This window comes from Microcaecilia unicolor, chromosome 3 (assembly GCF_901765095.1).
Source record: "Microcaecilia unicolor chromosome 3, aMicUni1.1, whole genome shotgun sequence".
Taxonomy (NCBI): domain Eukaryota; kingdom Metazoa; phylum Chordata; class Amphibia; order Gymnophiona; family Siphonopidae; genus Microcaecilia; species Microcaecilia unicolor.
In genome coordinates this window covers 503477362-503502975 of record NC_044033.1, presented here as the reverse complement: position 1 = coordinate 503502975, position 25614 = coordinate 503477362, and the positions used below count along the sequence as shown (strand labels likewise).

The window sequence follows — 25614 nt, the reverse complement described above, 5'->3', positions numbered from 1 at the left end:
CACACATTAGAACAATCAACTAACACGATGCTCTTAATGTCAGTACAGTACAATGAAACCTCTTCATAGATAGTCGAGGTGGCAAGCGAAATTGAGACATACAGATGGACAGTCTCGGTAGGACAAAGTCATTCGAATTGAAGGCAAATGATATGTGCAGTTGAATAAGGTATGAGGAACTGGCTTTCATTACAGGGTGTATAGCAAGCTTATCCAAATTCAAATTGAGCGGATAGTTCGTCACCAAATGTGCGTCAGATTAGAACTACTGCCCGGCTACCGCATGACCCGGGCGGTAATTCTAATTTTCACGCACGGCAGAAAATAATTTCTATTTTGTACTCTATGGCGCTAACTGGGTGGTAATCGGCAGTGTTCGGGAACTGACAAATTACTGTCCTGTTAATATGTGAGACTTTACTACTAAGTCAGTGGGTGGCGGTAAGGTCTCAAGCCCAAAATGGACGCGCGCTGATTTTTATTTTGCCACACGTCCATTTTCTACAAAAAAGCGCCTTTTTTGCAGGCATACTTCAAAATGGACCTGCGCATGTCCAATACACATGCCTACACCAGCGCAGGCCTTTTTTCGGCGCGCCTTAATAAACAGGCCCCTCAGTTTCTCTTGATGAGGGCACAGATAGTGAAGCTCCTTTAGAGAAACTAGGCCTCAGGCCAGTAGAGGGCCAATGTGTTCTTTAGGTAACATACCTGCTTATTTTCGAAGGAGATGGCCGGCCATCTTCCGACACAAATCAGATGGGTGGCCATCTCCTAAACCCGGCCAAATCGGTATAATCGAAAGCCGATTTTGGCCGGCTCCAACTGCTTTCCGTTGCAGAGCCAGGCAAAGTTAAAGGGGGCGTTTCGGAAGGGTATGGAAGGCGGGACGGGGGTGTGGTTAAGACGCCAATAATGGAAAAAAGGCCGTCTCGGACGAGCACTTGGCCGGCTTCACTTGGTCCATTTATTTTTAGGACCAAGCCTCCAAAAGGTGGCCCAACTGACCAGAGGACCACCAGAGGGAATCGGGGATGACCTCCCCTTACTCCCCCAGTGGTCACCAACCCTCTCCCACCCAAAAAATAAAATTAAAAATCATTTTTTGCCAGCCTCTATGCCAGCCTCAAATGTCATACCCAGCTCCATGACAGCAGTATGCAGGTCCCTGGAGCAGTTTTTAGTGGGTGCCATGGAGGTTATATTTTCTCCCATACTCCTCACCCAATTGGCCGCAGAGGTGGTATCGGGCTACTACTTTCACCCTCTTGTAGATTTCAACCTCTTCTTCTACCTCAGTATCACTGCTTTTCTTCCTTCGAAGTCCACTGCATCTGTCTATTTGCTCCTCTGCCTCTCCGAGTAGCAGTCATTTATCGACCCCCTGATAAGTCCCTTTCTTTCTTTCTCACTGACTTTGATGTTTGGCTTTCCTTCTTTCTTGAACCTTCATCTCCTTCCCTCATTCTTGGGGATTTTAACATTCATGCTAATGATCCCTCTGACTCTTATACTTCACAATTTCTTGCTTTAACATCCTCTTTCAATCTTCAACTGTGCTCCACTGCCCCCACTCACGAGAATGGCCACTGTCTTGATCTTATCCTCTTCTCAAACTGCTCACTCTCCAGTTTCTGTGCCTCAACTCTTCCCCTCTCTGACCATCATCTGATAACTTTCACACTTAAACCCCCTCCTCCCCAGTCCCGTCCAATCTTAACCAATACATTTAGGAATCTTCAGGCTATTGACCCTTCTACTCTGTCCTCCAGTGTTTCAAATCTCTTCTCTACCACTATGTTATCCAAGTCTGTCAGTGAGGCTGTCTCTTCCTATAATACTAGACTCTCCTCTGGATACTCTCGCTCCTCCCATTCCCCGTTCTATAAAACGTACCAAACCCTAGCCTTGGTTGACCTCTAGAATCTGCTACCTACGTTCCTGTGCCCGCTCTGCTGAACGCCTTTGGCTGAAATCCCGTGCCCATGCTGACTTCATACATTTCAAATTCTTGCTGACCACCTTCCAGCCTGCTCTTTTACTTGCCAAAGAGGACTATTACATCCAGTTGACAAATTCTCTTGGCTCAAACCCTCAACGTCTCTTTGCCACACTGAACTCTCTCCTCAAAGTGCCTTCACCTCCAGCCCCCCCCCCCCCCTTCACTTTCCCCCCAGACTCTGGCTGAGTTCTTTCATGATAAGGTTCATAAGATTAAACTTGAATTCTCAACCAGGTCACCTCCACCTCTCCTTCCCTTAGTCCATTCTCTCAACCCTCCAGCCCCTGCCTCCTTTTCTTCCTATTCTGAAATCACTGAAGAGGAAACTGCACATCTTATTTTCTCCTCGAAACTAACTACCTGTTCCTCTGATCCTATTTCCACCCATCTACTTAACACTATCTCTCCTACTGTCATCCCTTTTATCTGTCATATCCTCAATCTTTCACTTTCCACTGTGACTGTTCCTGATGCCTTCAAACATGCCGTAGTCACACCACTCGTTAAAAAAACCTTCATTGGACCCTACCTGTCCTTCCAACTATCGCCCCATCTCTCTCCTCCCTTTGCTATCCAAGATACTTGAACGTGCTGTTCACCGCCGTTGTCTTGACTTTCTTTCCTCTCAAGCTATTCTTGATCCACTTCAATCTGGCTTTCGCTCCCTTCATTGAACTGAAACAGCGCTTGCTAAAGTCTCCAATGATCTGTTCCTGGCCAGATCCAAAGGTCTCTATTCTATCCTCATCCTCCTCGATCTATCTGCTGCTTTTGACACTGTTGATCACAGCCAACTCCTTGATACGCTGTCCTCACTTGGATTTCAGGGCTCTGTTCTTTCCTGGTTTTCTTCTTATCTCTCCCAGCGTACCTTTAGTGTATACTCTAGTGGATCCTCCTCTACTTCTATCCCACTGTCAGTTGGTGTACCTCAGGGATCTGTCCTGGGACCCCTTCTTTTCTCCATCTATACTTCTTCCCTTGGTACTCTGATCTCATCCCATGGTTTTCAGTATCATCTTTACGCTGCTGACTCCCAGATCTACCTCTCCACACCAGAAATCCAGCCGAAATCCAGGCCAAAGTATCAGCCTGCCTGTCTGACATTGCTGCCTGGATGTCTCAGTGCCATCTCAAACTAAACATGACCAAGACTGAGCTTCTCATCTTTCCCCCTAAACCAACCTCTCCTCCTCCCCCATTCTCTATTTCTGTGGATAACACTCTCATCCTTCCTGTCTCATCAGCTCATAACCTTGGGATCATCTTCGACTCCTCCCTCTCCGTCTCTGCACATATTCAACAGACTGCTAAAACCTGCCGTTTCTTTCTCTATAATATCAGCAAAATTCGCCCTTTCCTTTCTGAGCACACTACCAGAACCCTCATCCACGCTCTTATCACCTCTCGCTTAGACTATTGCAACTTGCTTCTCACAGGTCTCCCACTTAGCCATCTCTCTCCTCTTCAATCTGTTCAAAATTCTGCTGCACGACTAATATTCTGCAAGTGTCGTTATGCTCGTATTAGCCCTCTCCTCAAGTCACTTCACTGGCTTCATATCCGTTTCCGCATACAGTTCAAACTCCTCTTATTGACCTGTACGTGCATTCACTCTGCAGCTCCTCAGTACCTCTCCACTCTCATCTCTCCCTACATTCCTCCCAGGGAACTCCGTTCACTGGGTAAATCTCTCTTATCTGCACCCTTCTCCTCCACTGCTAACTCCAGACTCCGTTCTTTTTATCTTGCTGCACCATATGCCTCGAATAGACTTCCTGAGCCAGTACGTCAGGCTCCATCTCTGGCCATCTTCAAATCTAAGCTAAAAGCCCACCTTTTTGATGCTGCTTTTAACTCCTAACCCTTATTCACTCATCCTCACTTTAATATTTCCTTATCTCTTGTTTGTTCTGTCTGTCCTAATTAGATTGTAAGCTTTTTCAAGCAGAGACTGTCTCTTCATGTTCAAGTGTACAGCGCTGCGTACATCTAGCAGCACTTTAGGAATGATAAGTAGTAGTAGATATGTAGTAAATTTCAAGTCATGTAAATTGTGTTTTACTGTCTGTCAATGCTGAACCAGCGGCGCCTCCAAACAAGTTGTTCGTAAGCTACTTAAATGTTCTGCCACCCGCTGTTTGATCTTTCCCAATATAATACTTCTGATAGGGACACATAATACAATAAACCACTTGAGACGTGTTGCAATCCGATCTGTGTGCCAAATCAAACATCTCATTACAGTTCGGTATGGGTACTTGAGTTGTTTGCCATGCATATTTATATTATATGTGCAACGTTGAAAATGACCCCTTGTATCACTCATTTCCTGTACGTCATCAACGCAGACAGCACTTTACTTTTAATGAAAAGTTATAAAAAGTGTAGCAGTTAAAATAAAGCACAACGTAAACACTCCCCGAACAGATAACAGTGACCTTGTAGCTCAATAGGGTTACATTTTTGTTATTTTGCACTATGTTTGTATCACTAAGGTGTGTTGTTGATTTTGTTATTGATTAAAATACTTGGGTAGTTGAGCGAAGGTATTTCTATACTACCCAAGGTCAAAAAGAGTTAGTAATATTATACATTGCTCAGCCACTGGGTCTGTGTATAATTTGAAATATTTAACCTACTTTATACCATACACAGTGGTACTATCTGTTTAGGTAGTGCTGCTAAATATCCAGGAGGTGGAAGTTTCTAGAATTGGGGGGGGAGGGGGGGGGCTTCCTCAAAGGTATAGGGTGGAACACCACACACTTACATGAAGGGGACCTCAATAGAGCCTGTCCACCTTCCTATTGCTTTCTCCTTTCGGTGGCTTTCTGCTGACTCGGTCTCAGCTGCAGCAGGGGCTGAGTACTGGACTTTGCATTCTCAACTACATGTCCTCATCTTTTGGGGGCACAGAGATTCCTAGTCAAAGTGAATTAAGCAGGCGGGAGAAGGTCTTGACTGCTTAAGTTGTGCTCAGTGGGCTGCCACCAATATTGAGCACCACTTAACAGGGCAGTGTCAGCTCTAACCCACACAAAGAAAAACCAGGCAGTGGAGGAGCCCTCCAGGGTAGGAGGTATGCAGGCAATGGACAAATCAATGGCATAGCCAGATGTTCAGTTTGGGGGGGGGGGATGGAGAGAGAGGGACTGAGCCAGAAGTGGGTGAGCATAAAATCCCCCCCTCCACACACCAGTGGCATAGCTACGTGGGGGCCTGGGCCCCTGTAGATTTGGCCCTGGACCCCCTGCCGATGACCCTCTCGACCCCCCCCTCTTGCCGCCAACCCTCCCCCGCCATCACTTACCTTTGCTGGCGGGGGACCCCAATCCCTGCCAGCTGAGGTCCTCTTCTTCCCGTGCAAGGCTTCGTTCTGTTTCTGACATTCTGCACGTTGTACTTGCAGGACGTCAGACTCGCAGAAGCAGAATGAAGCCTTGCAGATCAGTCAGCAGGGGATTGGGGTCCCCCGCCAGCAAAGGTAAGTGATGGTGGGGGAGGGTTGGCGGCAAGAGGGGGGTCGAGAGGGTCATCGGCAGGGGCTGTCAAAGTTGGTGGTGGCGGGGAGGGGGGGGGAGCTAAAATGTGCCTCCTCACCTCGGGCTCTGGACCCCCCTCCCGCCGAAGTCTGGCTACGCCTCTGCCACACACACACTCAAACTGTAAATAGTTGAGCTGATGGAGATCCCCTGAGCCCTGTCAGCTGAAGAGGTCCTCTAGCAACCAGAAATTCCTCTTCTCTTGCAGTTGGTGGCTCTTTCCATTGGCCTTGTAGGCCCTCCCGTTATTGCAGGAGGTCTTCGTCTGGCAGGGCTGGGGATCCCCACCAAAGAAAGGGTGTTTCAATTTTAGGAAGGCCTGGGCCCAAAGTGTGTGGGCCCCTGCCTCATATGTACTATCTTGAGTGCTGACACCCCAGCAACCGGTTTATTTGACAGCTTCCTCCCTGAGGATGACCTAGTTGGCATGAGATACAGGGAGAGCATTTTATTGAGCAGATCATATTACATGGAACCTTTTAGCTACAGAAGCTCAATCTTGCATACTGAGTTTCTGAAATCATAAAAAAGTGAATAAAAAATATGGTTTAGAGAACTTTTTTTTTTGGGGGGGGGGGGGGTTGAAGGTTTTTGATTTTTTTTTTTGTATTGTGATTGAGGCTGTATAGAGAGAGGTGTGACCAGCAGAAGAAAGGGGGTGTTGATGCCCCTGTATAAGTCGTTGGTGAGGCCCCACCTGGAGTATTGTGTTCAGTTTTGGAGGCCGTATCTTGCTAAGGATGTAAAAAGAATTGAAGCGGTGCAAAGAAAAGGTACAAGAATGGTATGGGATTTGCGTTACAAGACGTATGAGGAGAGACTTGTGGACCTGAACATGTACTGTATACTCTGGAGGAAAGGAGAAACAGGGGTGACGTTCAAATATTTGAAAGGTATTATTCTGCAAACGAACCTTTTCCGGAGATGCGAAGGCGGTAGAACGAGAGGACGTGAAATGAGATTGAAGGGGGGCAGACTCAAGAAAAATGTCAGGAAGTATTTTTTCACGGAGAGAGTAGTGGATGCTTGGAATGCCCTCCCGCGGGAGGTGGTGGAAATGAAAACGGTAACAGAATTCAAACATGCGTGGGATAAACATAAAGGAATCCTGTTCAGAAGGAATGGATCCTAAGGAGCTTAGCCGAGATTGGGTGGCAGAGCCAGTGGCAGGGGCGGGGATAGTGCTGGGCAGACTTATACGGTCTGTGCCAGAGCCGGTGGTGGGAGGCGGGACTGGTGGTTGGGAGGCGGGGATAGTGCTGGGCAGACTTATACGGTCTGTGCCCTGAAAAGGACACGTACAAATCAAGGTAAGGTATACACAAAAAGTAGCACATGTGAGTTTATCTTGTTGGGCAGACTGGATGGACCTGCGGGTCTTTTTCTGCCGTCATCTACTATGTTACTATGATTGTGTTTTTATATTATATATAGCATCTTAAGTGATAGTTTTATTATTGTATGCTGCTGGGAATGCCTTTAGCAACCAATGGCATATAAACTGAAATTAATTTCTGTACATATACCCCTGTGTTATGCATAAAAATGCCTTTGAAAATTGCTCCCTATAGTAAACATGGCTGACTCATGGGCCCCTCACTTCCAGTATACGTTTATAACATGTTCATATAAAGCAATAGGAAAATAATTCTGCTGTTTTATGAAACACACCACTGTTAAGAAGTGAAAAAAAAGGACCTTGACCTCAGATATCCTATTATTCTCTTTCATGGGTTCAAAAAGTTCCTCTATAATATAAACAGCATTTTGTGAATATTTCATTATTATATATTTTATGTGTTGTGTTCTTTTGTATCAATGTCATACAGCAGGGAAGTTATCAACATGGACTACTATTAAGACAAGTTATTTTACTGTTAATGTGTTATTAGTAACTAGGTCTCAGTTAGGGTTACCATATTTTGTCCCCCAAAAAGGAGGACACATTCCCCGCCCCACCCCCTTTCATGCCCTCGCTCCGCCCCCTGTCACATTTTCCCTTCCCCCCCTGTCACACACCCCGTCACCCCCTTCCCCTTACCTTACTACTGCCCTGGTGGTCTAGTGACCTCTTTGGGGCAGGAAAGAGCCCCCTCTTTCCTGCCCGGAGCGCTGCCCTGCATGCATCCTTCCTGTTGGTGATCTAGGTGCTGATTCAAAATGGCCGCCGAGGGTTGAAGTCTTGTGAGGTCACTTCAACTCTCGGTGGCCATTTTGAATCGGCGCTGAGATCGCCAACAGGAAGGATTCATGCAGGGCAGCGCTCCGGGCAGGAAAGAGGGGCTCTTTCCTGCCCCAAAGGTGGAAGAGGTCACTAGACCACCAGGGCAGTAGTAACTAAGGGGAGGGGAGGCTAGCAATCTGCCCGTTTGTCCAGAAATCCGGACAAATGGGCAGATTGGCAAAACCCACCCCGGTTGCCCGGACATGTCCTCAAAAAGAGGACATGTCCGGGTAAATCCGGACATATGGTAACCCTAGTCTCATTGGATAAAATGGTACCTATGCCATTGATAACTTTCCTCCTCAGTGACCCTCTTACTGTGACTGTTGTATTCCTTCCCTCCCCCTCATTGATCATGTTTTCTTTGTTTTATTATTATTTATTGAATTTATAGGTTCAACATCCACTGTAAACAAAAAAAAATGTATTAAACAGTACAAAACATAATCATCAAGCAAAAAAAAAAAAAAATCATGTTTTCTAATGGTGGTTGATTGTGTGTTTCTCATTCGATCCTCAGGTTCAGAAGATGTCAGAATCGGACTTGGCTTTGTTTGCCGTGCTGTACCTAGGTTGATGGGAGGACACCACCGATGACTGAAGGAACTTGTCTGCCATTTGCCCCCAAGACCTCGCCCTTCTGATTCATGAGCCAGCAAGATGTGGTCGCTGTGCTTTCTGAACGCCTCCTGGTAGCTGCGTACAAAGGCCAAGCGGAGAATGTGGTACAGCTTATCAACAAGGGTGCCAAGGTAGCTGTCACCAAGGTTAGTGAGTAAAGAACTTGGCCCAAACAGCATGGAACTAGGCCTTTGCTTAAAACTGCTGGATGACATCAGATACTTGGTTGCTTCATCAAATTAAGTATGCAAGAGTCACCACAAGAAGGCCTAAGGCTTTTCCTCCTGTTCCCTATCTAAGGAAAGGGGATGGCATTTGATATACTGCCTTTCTGTGGTTACAAACAAAAATGAGGATGTTATAATGCCTTTGTATCGCTCCATGGTGCAACTGCACCTCGAATATTGTGTTCATTTCTGGTCGTCGTATCTCAAAAAAGATGTAGTAGAATTAGAAAAGGTGCAGAGAAGGGCGACAAAAATGATAAAGGGGATGGGAAGACTTCTCTATGAGGAAAGGCTAAAGCGGCTAGGGCTCTTCAGCTTGGAGAAAAGGCGGCTGAGGGGAGATATGATAGAGGTCTATAAAATAATGAGTGGAGTTGAATGGGTAGATGTGAAGCATCTGTTCACGCTTTCCAAAAATACTAGGACTAGGGGGCATGCGATGAAGCTACAATGTAGTAAATTTAAAACGAATCGGAGAAAATTTTTCTTCACTCAACGTGTAATTAAACTCTGGAATTCGTTGCCAGAGAATGTGGTAAAGGCGGTTAGCTTAGCAGAGTTTAAAAAAGGTTTGGACAGCTTCCTAAAGGAAAAGTCCATAGACCGTTATTCATGGGCGTAGACTGGGGGGGCGAGGGGGGGCATTGCCCCCCCAAACGACGATGACCCGCAGCGGCGAACTGGCGGGTGGGGTGCCACTCCACTGGTAAAATCAGCAAGCTCTAAGCAGGTCCGACGACAAGTCCAGCATTCCCCTCCCCTCTTCAGCCTGCAGCCCGCCTCCGCGGGGCTTCTATTGGTCCAATTTGCTACCAATTTGCAATTTGCTGGCAATTTGGAACAATAGAAGCCCTGCGGAGGCGGCTGCAGGCTTCTCTTAAATGCCTGCAGCAGCCGCGCCCCGCCCCCACCGGAGACTGGGAGAGAGAAGACGTTTGACGACGTGAGTGACGTCGACAAGCAGCCTGCCTGAGCGAGCCTGATCTTGTGCAGCTTCCGGGAGAGCGGGTTCCCGGAGGCGCCACTACCGCCAACATTGCCCTCACTGCTTGCACTGGTAGAGGCCCCTGGTAGGAGTGAAGGACCCTCAGGCCTCAGCCACCAGCAAACTCTCAAGACATAGCGCAAAGTCCCCTGCATTCTCTAGGAAAGTTGCACTGCAGTTCACCTAGCCATGTGTGACCACCGGAATACAAACAAGGCAGGCAGAAAAGTCGCGGGGTGTTCAGCTGTTATGCAGGAAGGAGGCTGAGCCTTAATAGAACGGAGCTGGTGGTGTGAGCAAATCCCAAGAGTCACTGCTGTGGATGTGGATTAGCTGGTAGGAGGGAAGAAGAGAGACTGGACTTGGGGAAAGGGGGAGAGACACTGGACCATGAATGGATGGTAGGAGGAAGGGAAGAGAAAAGAGAGTGTCAGGGAGACAGAGAAGCGAGATACTGGTCATTGAGGGAGCATAGAGACAGGGACACAAAGGGACAATGCTGGAAGGGAAAAAAGGGATATTGGAAGATGCTGGAAATGGAAGAAGAAGTGAAGAAGACAGGAAGGGAGAGAAAAATAGGAGATGGACTGGAGATCTTGTAAAGAAAGTTAAGGAAGCAGAAACAGGATGGGCAGGGGAGAGAGGAGAATTGCTGGACAACAGGGATTGATGGAGGAGACAGGGGAGAGAGGACATTTGCTGGAGATGGATGGAGGAGAAGGCAGGGGAGAATGGAGAGTTGCTGGACATGGATGGATGGATGGAGAGGAGGGCAGGGAAGGAGAATAGAAATCGCTGGACATGGAGCGGAGGGCAGGGGAAGGAGGAGAATTGCTGGACATGGATGGATGGAGGGGAAGAGGAGAGAGGAAATTTGCTGGAGATGGATGGATGGAGGAGGAGAGTGCAGGGGAGAATGGAGAGTTGCTGGACGGATGGATGGAGGGAGGGGATAGAAGTCAGGAAGGAGATGCACATGGATGGAGGGGAGGGAAGAGAGGAGAAATGCTGGACATGGATGGAGGGAAGGGAAGGAGATGCACATGGATGGAGGGGAAGGGAGAGAGGAGAAATGCTGGACATGGATGGAGGGAAGGGAAGGAGATGCACATGGATGGATGGAGGGGAGTGAGGAGAAAAGCTGGATATGGGTGGAGGGGAACTGCTGAGTTTAAGGGCTGGTTTGGAACACGTTGAGGGCAGATACTGAAACTCGAGGAAGGATAGGGACAGGGTTATAGATGGTAGACAGGACGCATAAGGACACAGGAGGATGGTGGACATGGTGAGAGTTACAAATCAAGGTAAGATATACTCAAAAAGTAGCACATATGAGTTTGTCTTGTTGGGCAGACTGGATGGACTGTGCAGGTCTTTTTCTGCCGTCATCCACTATGTTACAAACAGGCATATTTTCAAAGCACTTTGGGAGGCTAAGTTCCATAGGTTTCTATGGAACTTTGGGAGGCTAAGTGCTTTGAAAATATGCCTCTATGTATTTATGTGAGAGAAAAAATATCAAATGGAAAGAAGACTCTGCATAAAACAGAAGACAATGGGACCAAAGCGAATAGAAAAACTAAATGATCAGACAACAAAGGTAGAAAAAAGTATTTTATTCAGAATTTATTAATTGGAATATGTCAGCTTTTGGAAATGTGCGTCTGTGATATTTTGCATGTAAGTTTCAATTTTTCTGGTATTGCTGCATGCTGAGTCTGACTTCTTGAGGTAACTTTCCAGTTCAGTATTTTGCCTTCATATTTTTTGATTTCTAGTTTCTTGTGTCACGTCTGTTGTGTCATGTGTTTTTCATGTGTGATCAAGGTGCAGTATTCTGCTAGCATGTAGTATTTGCAGCCCTTTTTGTTTTGCCTTTTTTTTCACAAGGTAGTGTATTGGTGTTTTAGAGCCTGGTGTAATTACAGTTCTGCCAAGGTAAGCAAGGAAGCACATTGGTTGATCTCGATTTCCACTCCCCTATGCAGCCGTCATTCCTATACACTACAAAAAAAAAAAAAAACTATGAGCTGCTGCTTCACACTGTCGTTTTTACATTGAGTGAGGGAGGGAGGGGGTGTCGGAGGGGGAGGGGGGACCCTGCAACTGGGAAAAAGGGAGGGAGGGAGGGGGACCCCCCTGCAACTGGGACGGAGGGGGGGGACCCTGCAACTGGGAGACGGACCGGGGGGGGGGGGCGCCACCTGGAACTGGGTGGGAGGGAGGGGGGACCCTGGTACATACTCTCATTCTCACACACACTCGCACCCAGTCTCACTCTCTCTCTGTCACACACACACACACTCGCACATTCACTCTCTCTCACACAGTCACTCTCACACACTCTCTCAAACATACACACTCCGAGGAAAACCTTGCTAGCGCCCGTTTTCTTTAAAACAGAAACGGGCCTTTTTTACTAGTAATTAATAAGCAACAATAGTACAAAGTACAGTAGACAAGGTCACAGGAGAGAAGAGAAACAACGAAGGAGGAAGAGGGGAGGAGATAAATCAGCAAGGAAGGAGTCGTGGGCTAAAAGGGTACGACACCTGTAGGGCTCTTAGCGTATGCACTGCCAAAGAGGAAGAGGATGCTGGGCTTGGTGGACCTTTGGTCTTTCCCAGTATGGCAATACTTATGTACATATGATATACAGTATTTATTTTGTACCTGGGGCAACAGAGGGTTAAGTGACTTACCCAGAGTGAGTTGTAGAGGGAATCAAACCCAGTTCCCTTAGTTCTAAGGCCACTGCACTATCTATAGGAAAATAAGCGCAATGCATTTGGCTCATTAGTGCCGGGGGGAGGGGGAGTTGAACTCGGATAAATGTATTGGGAAAGCATAGTTTTATTTCTCCTCTTGCCCACCAGTTTCATAGGAATATTGAGTATCTTTAGTTAACATTCTTGCATTCTCCTCCCCTCCCCGATATAGAGAGATAAAGCAGGGCTGCCGAGAGACTGAAACAGGCCCAGGGCAGGGCCGCTTTGGCCCGCCCCAAATCGTCATCCGCTGCTCCCCCCTCCCCCCCGATCGCTGTTGCTGCCACAACAGAATTGAAGTACCTTGGCTAGCAGGGATCCCGAGGCCCCGCCAGCAGAAGACGTCTTCCTCCAGCGCTGCCTGCCTGCCCCTGCGGCTGCTCTTCCTCTCAGGGCGTGCTCGGTGTCAAATCCGAGCACGCGTGCCTGAGAGGAAAAGCAGCTGCTCAGCAATGGGCAGAAGAGCAACGCTGGAAGAAATTCCAGGTCCTCCCCAGTCTCCAAGGGGGGGGCCCGGTGCCGGAGTTTTCTCTCTCCTGCTCCTGACGGGACCCGGGTGATTGCATCCCGACAGGAGCAGGAGAGAGAAGACCCCGGCGTCAGGCACCCCTTGGAGGCCCGGGCCCAGGGAATTTTGCCCTCCCCCCTCGGCGGCCCTGAGGTAAGGAACACCACTCGTGCCATACAAGTTTTGAGTTTAAAGTTTATTGGCCGCTTGATATATTTATTTATTTATTACATTTGTATCCCGCACTTTCCCACTAAAAGCAGGCTCAATGCGGTTTGCAATAATTAAAAAAAAAACAAAACACACACAGTAGTAAGAGAGCAAGAGAAAAGGGAATGTATAGATAAGCAAAAAAAAAAAAAAAAAGAGTAATCCGCCTTGTGTCCCAGATTAGCACATAAGCACCGCCACGCTGGGAAAAGACCCAAGGTCCATCAAGCCCAGCACTCCATCTCCGACAGTGGCCAATCCAGGCCCCAAGACCCTGGCAAAAACCCCAAATTTAATAACGATCAATGGACCTTTCCCTCAGGAATCTATCCAGACCCCCTTTAAACTCAGCAAGGCCAGCTGCCGTCACTACCTTCTCCGGCAGTGAGTTCCAGAGTCTAACTACGCGCTGAGTAAAGAAAAACTTTCTCCGATTCGTTTTAAACCTACCACATTCTAATTCATGCTGAAAGAGGAGGAACAGTTATGTTCCAAAAGATTTTTCAGAGAAAAATGATTTCAGGCCTCTTTTAAATTTCTGAAAGGAGGTTTTAAGTCTTAGATTAGGTAAAAGCAGTGCTTTTTTTTGTTTGTTTGTTTTTTTCCTAGGAAAAATGGTGCTGGCCTTTATGCAGAGCCAACCATAGTCCTGGTAACCCCTCTTCCTTTTTTTCAGCTGGTACAATGTCTGTAGCCATGTGATCCAGAATAGTGTCACCTGGAAGGTGGTTGCCACTAAATCAGAGAGTCAAAGATTTGAGGCTGGCTGATGCACCAATGGAGAAATCCAAGCTGGGAGATCTTGAGTGAGAAATGCAACGGAATGGATAGGACATTTTTGGAAGGCAGGAAAAAAAAAAGCCCTGGATAAACAAGGGTTCTGTAGGGATGGGTCAATGACACTGAAAATAGAATTGCAGAAATCTAGCTGCGTTTTTTTTTTTTAAATTTTAATTTGTACCCCTGCGGCAGGCAATGGAGGGTTAAGTGACTTGTTCAGAGTCACAAGGAGCTGCCTGGGCCGGGAATCGAACTCAGTTCCCCAGGACCAAAGTCCTCCACCCTAACCACTAGGCCACTCCTCCACTCTAAGAGTACTTGAAGTAAAAATGGAATTATCCTAATGTGGTGACTATTGGTAATTTTAATACTGAGATAGACATTCCAACATGCTATCAAGTCCTTTTTTTTCCCTTCATTCTCCACTGGATTTATATATCTCATCACAGAATATTAGTTCTCTGTTAGAACTGATTATAAAATTATGCTCTGCATACAAGATTCTTAGGGGTCCTTTTTTCTAAACCGTACTAAAATTTGAAGTTACTGCGGCTTAACTAAGTAGGACTTTACCGTGTAAGAGCTACAGATATAATGCAGCAACCACTGAGGGCTTTCCCAGCATTTGACTTTACAGGTACCCTGTTAAGAGTTCCATTAACACGCAGTTCTCCGTTTGGAGCTAGTTGAAAAGCAATTGGTGCCTCCTGTTTAGGGAGGTGGTAACTTGCCCCCTGTTAACGGCACCCATTGACTGCCCATGACAAGCCCTCTCACACAGAATACGCACTAGCTGCAAAAATACAACAAAGCCCCTTAACACAGATCTGCGTTAGCAGTTATCATGCAGTAAACTGTGTGTTAAGTCAGTGGAATTTAATAAAAGACCTCCTTAGTTCAGGACTTCCAATTTCTTTCACGTCCTCTGGTCTCATACAGTATATTCCGACTAGGTCAACTTCGATCTTCTCAGCAAAATTTGACCGTTCTGTCTTTTGTACATGTATAATAATAACAAACCAGGGTAATAAATACCAGATATCTTGATGGACATAAGACTTCCTCAATGCCAAATCAGCTGAGAACGGTGTATGTATATGGGTATATCAAAAATATAAAAAGTACTAAATGTATCCAAAGAAACATCAGGAGAAATTCTCAGAGAAACATCAGGAGAAATTCTCAGAGTAATACCTCACCCAAACAGAGTGCCAACCCTAAGATAAAAGGCTATTCTTAGAGGGTGAATAAGTTTCTCAGTCATTGAAAATATCCTTGTTTTTTGATGTTTAATTTGTCATTTTTGTATCTATATAAGCACACCCTGTGCTCCAAATTATTTTTATATATATATATATATATATATACACCGTGTTTCCCCGAAAATAAGACACTGTCTTATATTAATTTTTGTCCCCAAAAATGTGCTAGGTCTTATTTTCAGGGGCTGTCTTATTTTTCGGGGAAACATTGGGGTTGGATCGGGGTTGGCCCGCCCGCCCTCCGTTGCTCCCGGAACTAACCTTAAATGCCTCCTTTCACCTTTGCAGCAAGCAGCAGCAGGGCAGGCCACTCCTTCCTTCCATGTCCCGCCCTCGCCTGACGTAACGTCCGCGAGGGCGTGGCACGGAAGGAAGGAGAGGTCTGCCCTGTTGCTGCTTGCTGCGAAGGTGAAAGGAGGCGTTTAAGGTTAGTTCTGGGAGCGAAGGAGGGTGGGTGGAGGGGGGGCCCGGCGACCTCGGGTAGGGGGGGGGGCGGCCCGGGGCGGCCTTGTCCGGCTCTCGGCGGCCCTGCTTTCAAACAAAAATTTGCTAGGTCTTACTTTCGGGGGAGGCCTTATAACTACCAATTCAGGAAAACCTCTACTAGGTCTTATTTTTGGGGGATGTCTTACTTTCGGGGAAACAGGGTTTATATATATATATACCATACACTGCGGATAGTAGAAAACTCAGTAAAACGTTTTTAACAACAGAAATGTCTATCTCTCATTTATAACATTTCTTAAGCCATATCTATGAAAAGCACTCATTTGCTAGTGAAAATACTCAATGTCTCGTAGTAATACGCCCAGCATAGCCGTAACATGTAATAAATAGCTTGTTAGCATGTGAACTAGAATACACCTGGCAGCCATATTAACTTGGCAGTGTTCCTCCTGATTGTTCTGAACGCCAACAGATTTTCACTGGCAGGATCCTCTTAATGTCCGACACTGCGGAGTTTCAAAAATATCTTCATCAGGGACCCCGGATTCATGCTGCCACAGCCTGCGACCAACAGCAAATGCGCCAATTTCTTTAACAAAAACTGTGCCTAAAACAACCGCTTAAATGTTTCCACGGCAGGAAATGATGTAACCGACGTACAATCGACGTCAAACATCATAGGGGAAATCCAAAACTCGAAACCCCAGAACACTCTCAGGGAGTCCTTTACTAAAACGTAGCTCAAGTTATCTGCAGCAGGACTCATAGGAATAAGATGGGCCCTGCTGCAGATAGTTCGAGTTAAGCTTTAGTAAAAGACCCCCTCAATGTTGATAACGCTAAACAAAGACTTTTATAGCATGGGAAACTTGTACAAGAGATTGTAAAAACTAAAACGAGGAATCCCACCAGCTCATCCTTAAATATAATATGCTGAATAAAGATAAAGCAATATACAACACATTGAAAATGGTCACAAATACAGATAACCTCATGAAAAAACAGGCTATTGGGGGCTACATTGTCAAGTTCAAAGATCCGAAATTGCTCCTTCTTGGTTAAGATACGTTCCTTATTTCCACCTCGACCAGGACACAAAACATGATCAAAAAACCCCACTGTAATTGTGAAAATTGATGATGTAACATACCGTGTTTCCCCGAAAATAAGACACTGTCTTATATTAATTTTTGCCCCCAAAAATGCGTTAGGTCTTATTTTCAGGGGCTGACTTATTTTTTGGGGAAACATCGGGGTTGGATCGGGGTTGGCCCGCCGGCCCTCCGTCGCTCCCGGAACTAACCTTAAACGCCTCCTTTCACCTTCGCAGCAAGCAGCAGCAGGGCAGGCCACTCCTTCCTTCCGTGTCCCGCCCTCGCCTGACGTAACGTCCGCAAGGGCGGGGCACGGAAGGAAGGAGAGGTCTGCCCTGCTGCTGCTTGCTGCGAAGGTGAAAGGAGGCGTTTAAGGTTAGTTCCGGGAGCGACGGCGGGTGGGTGGAGGGGGGGGGCCCGGCGACCTCGAGTGGGGGGGGGGGGGCGGCCCGGGGGGCAGCCTTGTCCGGCTCTCGGCGGCCCTGCTTTCAAACAAAAATTTGCTAGGTCTTACTTTCGGGGGAGGCCTTATATCTACCAATTCAGGAAAACCTCTGCTAGGTCTTATTTTCGGGGGATGTCTTACTTTCGGGGAAACAGGGTAGTAACATAGTAGGTGGCAGAAAAAGACCTGTACGGTCCATCCAGTCTGCCCAATAAGATAAACTCATATGCGCTGATGCAAGGATGACCACTTTACTGCTTTTCAGATCTCCACGGAATCACTATCTCTGAGCACAATGTCACCATGTAATAAAATACAATGAGATACCAGTGGAGCCATGAGTACCTACCTGTTTGTTTAACCGGCTCTTATGTTCCATTAAGCAAACTTTCATCTTTCTAGTAGTTCACCCCACATACCACTTTTGGCAGCGACTACAAGAGTAGTTTCACATGTGCTATTAAATTTCAAATGATATGTCTTGTCTGCCTTAAGAGGATGTTGCCATTGAGTACATTCAATAGTCTGAGAACAAAACTGACAATGTCCGCACGCTGAATGTCCAGGTTGTGTGGCCTCCTGAGATGAAACTTTTCCATTATACACGGAATGAACAGGTTGATCCCGTAAATTATGTCTGTGTTGATAGGCTATACAAGGACGTTGTTAAAAAATAGGGTGAAAAACAAAAGTACCTCACAATGTGGATTGATGGCATGAGCAATCTGAGGAGCCAATTCAGTATAAGTTAATACACAAACGAATTTCTCCAATGTCTCTTTGGGTTTATCCAATAATAACAAAGGATGTTTGCTAAACCACAGCTACGTTATTTTGGCTGAAAATCTAAGCTGTCAAAAGTCAACCACTGTGTGGTGCTGGGTTTGACAGGTAATATCCTCATGTTACGGGCTTTACTCTAACTCATCATTCACCAGTCTTTCTGCTGACAGGACCCCAGTTCAGGCAGTACAGAAAACGCCCACCCAGGTTGTGATCCCACTCACAGGTTTTGTGACCCGCACAAAGTGGGGCGCACTGCTATAGACTATTTGCATGTACACTATGTGTGTACATTTGTGTGATGGTTTGGTTTGATTTTTACCTTTTTTGAGCTGCTCGAAACAGCTGTAGACAGGGCTGCCGAGGTGGGGGAACAGGGGGACAAAATTCCCCGGGCACGACCTCCAGGAGGGAGGGCCTGGCACCAGCAAGCTTCTTCCAGGTCTGTCTCTCTCCTGCTCCTGTGTGCCGGCCGGGACCCGGATGATTGCATTAACGCAATAACCCGGGTGACCTGGGATATCTCGTTAATGCAATCATCCAAATCCCGACTCCCCGGCACACAGGAACAGGAGCAGTCAGACGCAGAACGTCTAAGCACTTGCTTTTTCATTTGGTTGATTACTGGTATGCAAGCTCTTTAAAATAATTTACAGCTGAGCTGTTTTCGCACTTCAGAAGAGTTGAGTTTTTTGGGGGGGGGGGTTGTCTTGGAGTGAGCTCAGTGTTAAGAACCATTCATACTTTCTTTAAAGAGGAGAAGAGAGAAGAGGAATTAACATATACTGCCATAGCCTAATCATGTGAACAGGACGAGCAGAGCAGCGGAGGTGGTCCTAGGGCTGCTGGAGGTATTAACAAGAGCATCGGTGTCATACAGCTAGGTGGGAGAGGAGAAAATGTCCCTGTAAAGAGGAGGGAGACAATGTTATCAAGTCTGCTGAAAGTACAAAAAGCTTTGGATGTTGGTCTTAGGATAGTGTCTCCAGTGGGCTGGTGTTCAAAACTCCTGCGCTGTAACAAACAGCGCCTGCTGTATACCGTGCGCCAATGCTCAAAGCTAATGGCATTCAAACAATATGCGCAATTTAACCAAATGCAAAGTAGCTGGAACCCATGTGCATTTCCTTCATATGCTAATAATGCCAGTCCACAACAACGCAGTTCTCCCGTTCACGTGCAGTGGTTGGTTCACATCATGTGGATGCACCACGTACGTGCAACGTAAAGGGTAGAAATATTGCTGAAAAAGTACTGTAGGTACTGAAGTTTTTCAGTGGCCTGTAGTTCTGCATACCCATCTCTTTGTCTTTACTTTTAATTACATCAGCATTTATGCCTGATTCCATTTCATTTATGTGTGGTAGATCAGTTTTGGTCATTTTTTTTTTTTTGGGGGGGGGGGGGGGGAGTTTGAGGTGAATGTAAGATGCATACATGTTTAAGTGATGTGTGCTTCCATCCCAGTTAAGGTGGAGTCCATCATTTCAGAATAGCCTCCCCCTTTCCCAGAATGTTGCCCAGTTCCTAACAAATCTAATCCCTCATCCCTGCTCCAACATCTTTTTTTTTCCACAATAAATGTTTATTAACGTTTTAACAAGGATACAACAAAACAGAGACATAAAGAGAGCTATTATTCTCAACCATTTGTAACATAGTAACATAGTAGATGACAGCAGAAAAAGACCTGCACGGTCCATCCAGTCTGCCCAACAAGACAACTCATGTGTGCTACTTTTGTGTATACCCTACTTTGATTTGTACCTGTGCTCTTCAGGGCACAGACCGTATAAGTCTGCCCAGCACTAGCCCCGCCTCCCAACCACCGGCTCTGGCACAGACCGTATAAGTCTGCCCAGCACTAGCCCCGCCTCCCAACCACCGGCTCTGGCACAGACCGTATAAGTCTGCCCAGCACTATCCTCGCCTCCCACCACCGGCTCTGGCACAGACCGTATAAGTCTGCCCAGCGCTATCCCCACCTCCCACCACCGGCTCTGGCACAGACCGTATAAGTCTGCCCAGCGCTATCCCCACCTCCCAACCTCCAGCCCCGCCTCCCACTACCGGCTCTGCATCAGGTTCTCCTATAAGTCTATAGCAGTATACATGATTCAATTCCTCCTTCATTATTCCCCCCCTCACCCTTCCATCCCCCCTCCCCCTACCACCACCCCCTCTCTCCCTCCCTCTAAACATTCCCCAGCATATGATCCAGGTGAACCCATTCAACCGCTTTGGGATCAAACTTCCCCAACTGGCAGTCAGTTAGTGTTTCCAGCTCCCCCAACACTCAAACCTTCAACAACCAAATGGAAATGGAGGAAGCAACATATGTATGGAACTGGACCTGAATTATTGAACTTCCCGTAATCAAAATCATGTTCTCAATTTATTTTATTTATTTATTTTATTTATTATCACATTTGTACCCCACTTTTTCCCAACTGCGTCAGGCTCAACGTGGCTTACATCACACCGCAAAGGCAAACACCAATCCAGTAAATTAAACAAATACAAAATAAAACCTACATAAGAAATATTGGAAAGGATGGGGAAGGAACGAAAGGAACAGGGAAACCAGGGGAGAGGGGGGAAGGGTGGATTTGCCCAAAATTGTCATAGAATTAGTGTGTATCAAGCCGTGGAGAGACAGGCTGAGTCCTTGGAGTATGCTTTTCCAAATAAGATGGTCTTAAGAGATTTCCTGGAATTTAGATGGTTTGGGATGGTTTTTGTAGGTTTTGGCAAAGCATTCCATAGTTGTGAGCTGATGAAGGAGAAGGATGAAGCATATGTGGGTAATGAAGGTTTAGGTATGAACGGGATAGTCTTAATGCATTCTTGGGTGGTAGGATGATTAGTTTAGTCATGTAGTCCGGGACTTCAGCATAAAGAATTTTGTGAACTAGGGAGCAGATTTTGAAGGTGATTCGATCCTTGACAGGAAGCCAGTACAGTTTCTCTCGGAGGGGTTTGGCCCTTTCAAATTTGGATTTTCCATAAATTAATCTGGCCGCTGTGTTTTGGGCGGTCTGCATATGTAGCATACCATCAGATGCTAAAAACTTGGGGCCCTGTTTACTAAGGTGCGCTAGCGTTTTTAGAGTGCTCTAACTGTATATACGCCCATAGGAATATTATGGGAATCTACATGGTTAGCGCAAGCTAACACTGGGTGCACGCTAAAAACACTAGTGCGCCTCTAGAATGGCTTAGTAAACAGAGCCCTTGGTTATTCAGGAAGGGGCTGATATTCAGACCATGGGAGTTAAACTGGCTAACTCCCGCGGTCGGTGCTAAGCTTGGATATTCAATGCCGGGTTGTGTCCAGTGACCGGCATTGAATATCTGGTTTAGTTTGGGCTGTTTTCAAGATAACCAGCTAAGTCAATATTCAGACTTAGCCGGTTATCTTTAAACTGGCCAAAGGTAACCACGTTTTCAGGTGGCCAAATATGGCCGCGAAACCCTGTTTAAAAATTGGCAGATAGCCAGTTATATCGGCCGATATAACTGGGTATCCACTAGCCGCTTACCAGGGATATCCAGTAGGGCTAACCGGTTCTCCCCTGCTGAATATCGGCGAATAGCTGGTTAAGCGCTGTTTAATCGGTCAGCAGCTGTTCTGACCAGTTAAATAGCACTGAATATCGGGGGGGGGGGGGGGGAGAGGGGGAAATGTTTAATCTCTCTTGATGTTTTTGTGAATTTTTAAAATCTGTAATGCAATTGGTTGCAATTCACTTTGAGCCATTGATATTGGTTAAGCGGAGTACAAATGTACAATTAAATTACTGATTGTAGCTTCTGATTATTCTGTTGTAAAAGGATGTCCAAGAATTTATTTACCACAGTAAATTGATGGAAATGCTTTTAAAACAAAGAATAGCGAGGTTTCTGGAACCCAGTGGATTGCAGGAGCCGAGGCAGTGTGGTTTCACTAGATGCAGGTCTTGTAAGACAAATCTGAGTAATTTTTTTGGCTGGGTGTCCAGAGAGTTGGATGAAAGGAGAGCCCTAGATGTGATGAACTTAGATTTTAGCAAAGCCTTCGACACGGTTCCACACAGACAACTAACAAATAAACTGAGTGCCCTTGGTTTGGGCTGTAAAGGACTAGATTTTATATATAGTGCTGGAAAAAAATACACCTAGGTGCAGTTTATAGAATATGCATAGGCCTGTCCGCACAACTAAATCTAGTTGCAGGAATTTACGACACGTAAAACTTGGTGCAAATGTCAGCAACTAAGTTAGGCGCGGAACAGGTGTATTCTATAACAGCATGCATAACTTTTAGAACTTTGCCTGACCCTGCCCATTCCACACCCATGGCCACACCCCCTTTTCAGCTGTACACATTAGAACTTACGTGCTTCACTTTACAGAATTCACTTAGCAAGTTGTGTAAATTCTAATTAAAGCCAATTAGTGTCAATAATTGCTTGTTAAGTGGCAATTATTGGCGCTGATTGGCTTGTTAAGTTAAGTTGCGCGTGCTAATCAGAATGCAACCGGATTTACACGTGCAACTCAAGTCGCACTATATAGAATCTGGAGGAAAGTGACTGACTGGGTTATGAACTGGTTGACTGGAAAGTGCAGAGGGTAGTGATAAATGGAACTCGCACTGAGGAATAGGATGTTACCAGTGATGTGTCGCAAAGTTTGGTTTTTGGGCAGTTCTTTTTAACATTTTTGTAAGTGATATTGCTGAAAGGCTGTCTGGTAAGGTTTGCCTCTTTTCAGATGATACCAATATTTGCAGTAGGGTAGAGTCCTCTTGTTCTGCCCTTTTCATGTGGCAACTTGACATGTAGTTAAACCCTCAAGCCATGATGCTTGAACCTTACCGTGCTTGCAACGTTTGATTTAGACTGGTTGTAGCCAGTCTAACACAGTGTTTCCCCAACTCAGGTCCTGGAGTACCCCTTGCCAGTCAGGTTTTCAGGATATCCACAATGAATATGCATGAAAGATTCTCCCCAAGTCATTTTAATAATGCTCTATGGACTTTTCCTTTAGGAAGCCGTCCAAACCTTTTTAAACCCCTGCTAAGCTAACCACCTTTACCACATTGCTAGTGCGCCCCTGAGGTGGATTTTGTTTGTGCCATCCAGCCAGAGAAAGGTGGATTGGATATATGCAGTTGGGGAAAGGGGTGACAGGAGAAATGTGCATGGGGGGAGGCTGCGGAAAGGTGGATGTGGTGTGTTTGTGCCATTTGGAGGGGGAGCCTGGAGAAAGCTGCAGGAGATGAGTGTGTGGGGGTTGAGGGAGAGAAAAGTGAAGTGGGGGTTTGTGCCTGGGGGCAAGAGACAGACAGAAGTGGGGGTCTTGCTGGAAGTTAGGATGAGAGAATGGGAGAAGCAGTGAATGCTGAGGGATGGGGAGAGAGAATTGTAGAAGACAGAGAGCTGGCAGAAGATAGAAAACAGGTGGGATTGGGAATTTGAGCAGGGAGAGAAAATAAGAGAATCATTCACCTGGGAGAAGTAGCAGAGAAAACTGGGGATTGGATTTACCAGGGAAGAGGAAGGGATACAAACTAAGAAAGACTTGTTGACGGTGGAACCTGAGGAGGGATACAGCTGTGGTGGGGGTGAGGGGGGGGGGGGGCGAGATTTTATGCCTGGAAGGCGAGTCATCCCTTATAATAGGAGGATTCTGAACATGAAAATTACAAACTACATTCAAAGCGGTTTATATAGTATATACAAGGTACTTATTTGTACCTTGGGCAATGGAGGGTTAAGTGACTTGCCCAGAGTCACAAGGAGCTGCAGTGGGGATCAAACTCAGTTCCCCAGGATCAAAGTCCACTGCGCTAACCACTAAGCTACTCCTTCACTCCAATAATATGCTTGTTTAAGGGAAAGGTCAAATGTACTATGTCTGTATTTTATGAGCCTCGTCTCAAATACTTTGAAATGCTTTAACAAGCAGTCTATTTCCTTCATATTCACAGAATGGCCGAACCCCTCTGCACCTGGCTGCTAACAAGGGTCATCTCAGTGTCGTCCAGATTCTGCTGAAGGCAGGATGCGACCTTGACGTTCAGGATGATGTAAGTACAGTAGTGGTGCAGCCTCACTCTCTGGTACATCCTGTCAATGTGCAGGCCTTAGATCCTCTGGCTAATGAGGGAGAACGAATGAGCAAGGTTAGAATCCAGCTGGCAGGCAGTGCAGAGATGGCAGCCCCAACTCCCACTTTCTGTACCAAAATACAAGTAAAAACAAAGATCCTGAACGTTAGCAGACAGGGGCATGAGAGCAAACTTGAGAAAAGGTGAAAGAAAGCTAAGAGCGTTTAAGGGTAGAACAGAGCAAAAGTTGCAAATTCACCCTGTCAACTTCAAAGCAGCTTGTAGGCTTCTAGCATTTGTATACAAACACTTCAAAATGTGTTTTTTCCTAGCATCTATAAGCTAAGATAGGAGAGTTGAGTATATAGTACTAAATAAAGAGGTAGCTATAATAGATATCTCAGAGACTTAGAAGGACAATCAATGGGACAGTGTGTTACTAGTGTATAAATTATACGCAAAGATAGGGCGGATCAAATTGGAGAGGGGGGATTGCACTGTATGTTAAACAGGGAATTGAATCAAACAAAATAAAAACTCTACATGAAACAGACAGCAACGTGGAATCTTTATGGATAGAAGTTCCATGTGTGAAGGGAAAGAATGTACGCGTAGGTCTGTACTACCGTGCGCCAGGCCAAAACGATCAGACAGATGAAGATATGTTAACAGAAATTAGAAAAGCTAGCAAATTTGGCAACTGTATAATAATAAGTACATAAGTAATGCCACACTGGGAAAAGACCAAAGGTCCATCGAGCCCAGCATCCTGTCCACGACAGCGGCCAATCCAGGCCAAGGGCACCTGGCAAGCTTCCCAAACGTACAAACATTCTATACATGTTATTCCTGGAATTGTGGATTTTTTCCCAAATCCATTTAGTAGCGGTTTATGGACTTGTCCTTTAGGAAACCGGCTTACTATGTTACTACCCCTTTTTAAACTTTGCCAAGCTAACCGCCTTCACCACGTTCTCCGGCAACGAATTCCAGAGTTTAATTAAGCATTGGGTGAAGAAACATTTTCTCCGATTTGTTTTAAATTTACTACACTGTAGTTTCATCGCATGCCCTCTAGTCCTAGTATTTTTGGAAAGCGTGAACAGACGCTTCACATCCACCTGTTCCACTCCACTCCTTATTTTATATACCTCCATCATGTCTCCCCTCAGCCGTCTCTTCTCAAGGCTGAAAAGCCCTAGCCTCCTTAGTCTTTCTTCATAGGGAACTTGTCCCATCCTCGCTATCATTTTAGTCACCCTTCGCTGCACCTTTTCCAATTCTACTATATCTTTCTTGAGATGCGGCGACCTGAATTGAACACAATACTCAAGGTGTGGTCGCACCATGGAGCGATATAACGGCATTATAACATCGTCACACCTGTTTTCCATACCTTTCCTAATAATACCCAACATTCTATTCCCTTTCCTAGCCGCAGCAGCACACTGAGCAGAAGGTTTCAGTGTATTATCGACGACGATACCCAGATCCCTATCTTGGTCCGTAACTCCTAACATGGAACCTTGCATGACATAGCTATAATTCGGGTTCTTTTTTCCCACATGCATCACCTTGCACTTGCTCACATTAAACGTCATCTGCCATTTAGCCGCCCA

At 46.1% G+C, this 25614-nt stretch overlaps 1 protein-coding gene across 4 annotated transcripts in view; it reads left to right on the top strand.

The window, feature by feature from the left end:
- The first annotated feature begins 8349 nt into the window (after positions 1-8349).
- The window catches only part of ANKRD6 (ankyrin repeat domain 6), a 106816-nt gene continuing 89551 nt past the window's right edge, over positions 8350-25614 (top strand). For 3 of the 4 annotated variants that reach the window (XM_030199098.1, XM_030199096.1, XM_030199094.1), the window contains exons 1-2: positions 8350-8538; positions 23876-23974. In XM_030199098.1, the coding sequence (XP_030054958.1) occupies positions 8419-8538; positions 23876-23974 (219 nt within the window). In that variant the 5' untranslated portion in view covers positions 8350-8418. The remainder of the gene's footprint in view (positions 8539-23875; positions 23975-25614) is intronic. The other variant, XM_030199095.1, reaches the window with a different exon arrangement.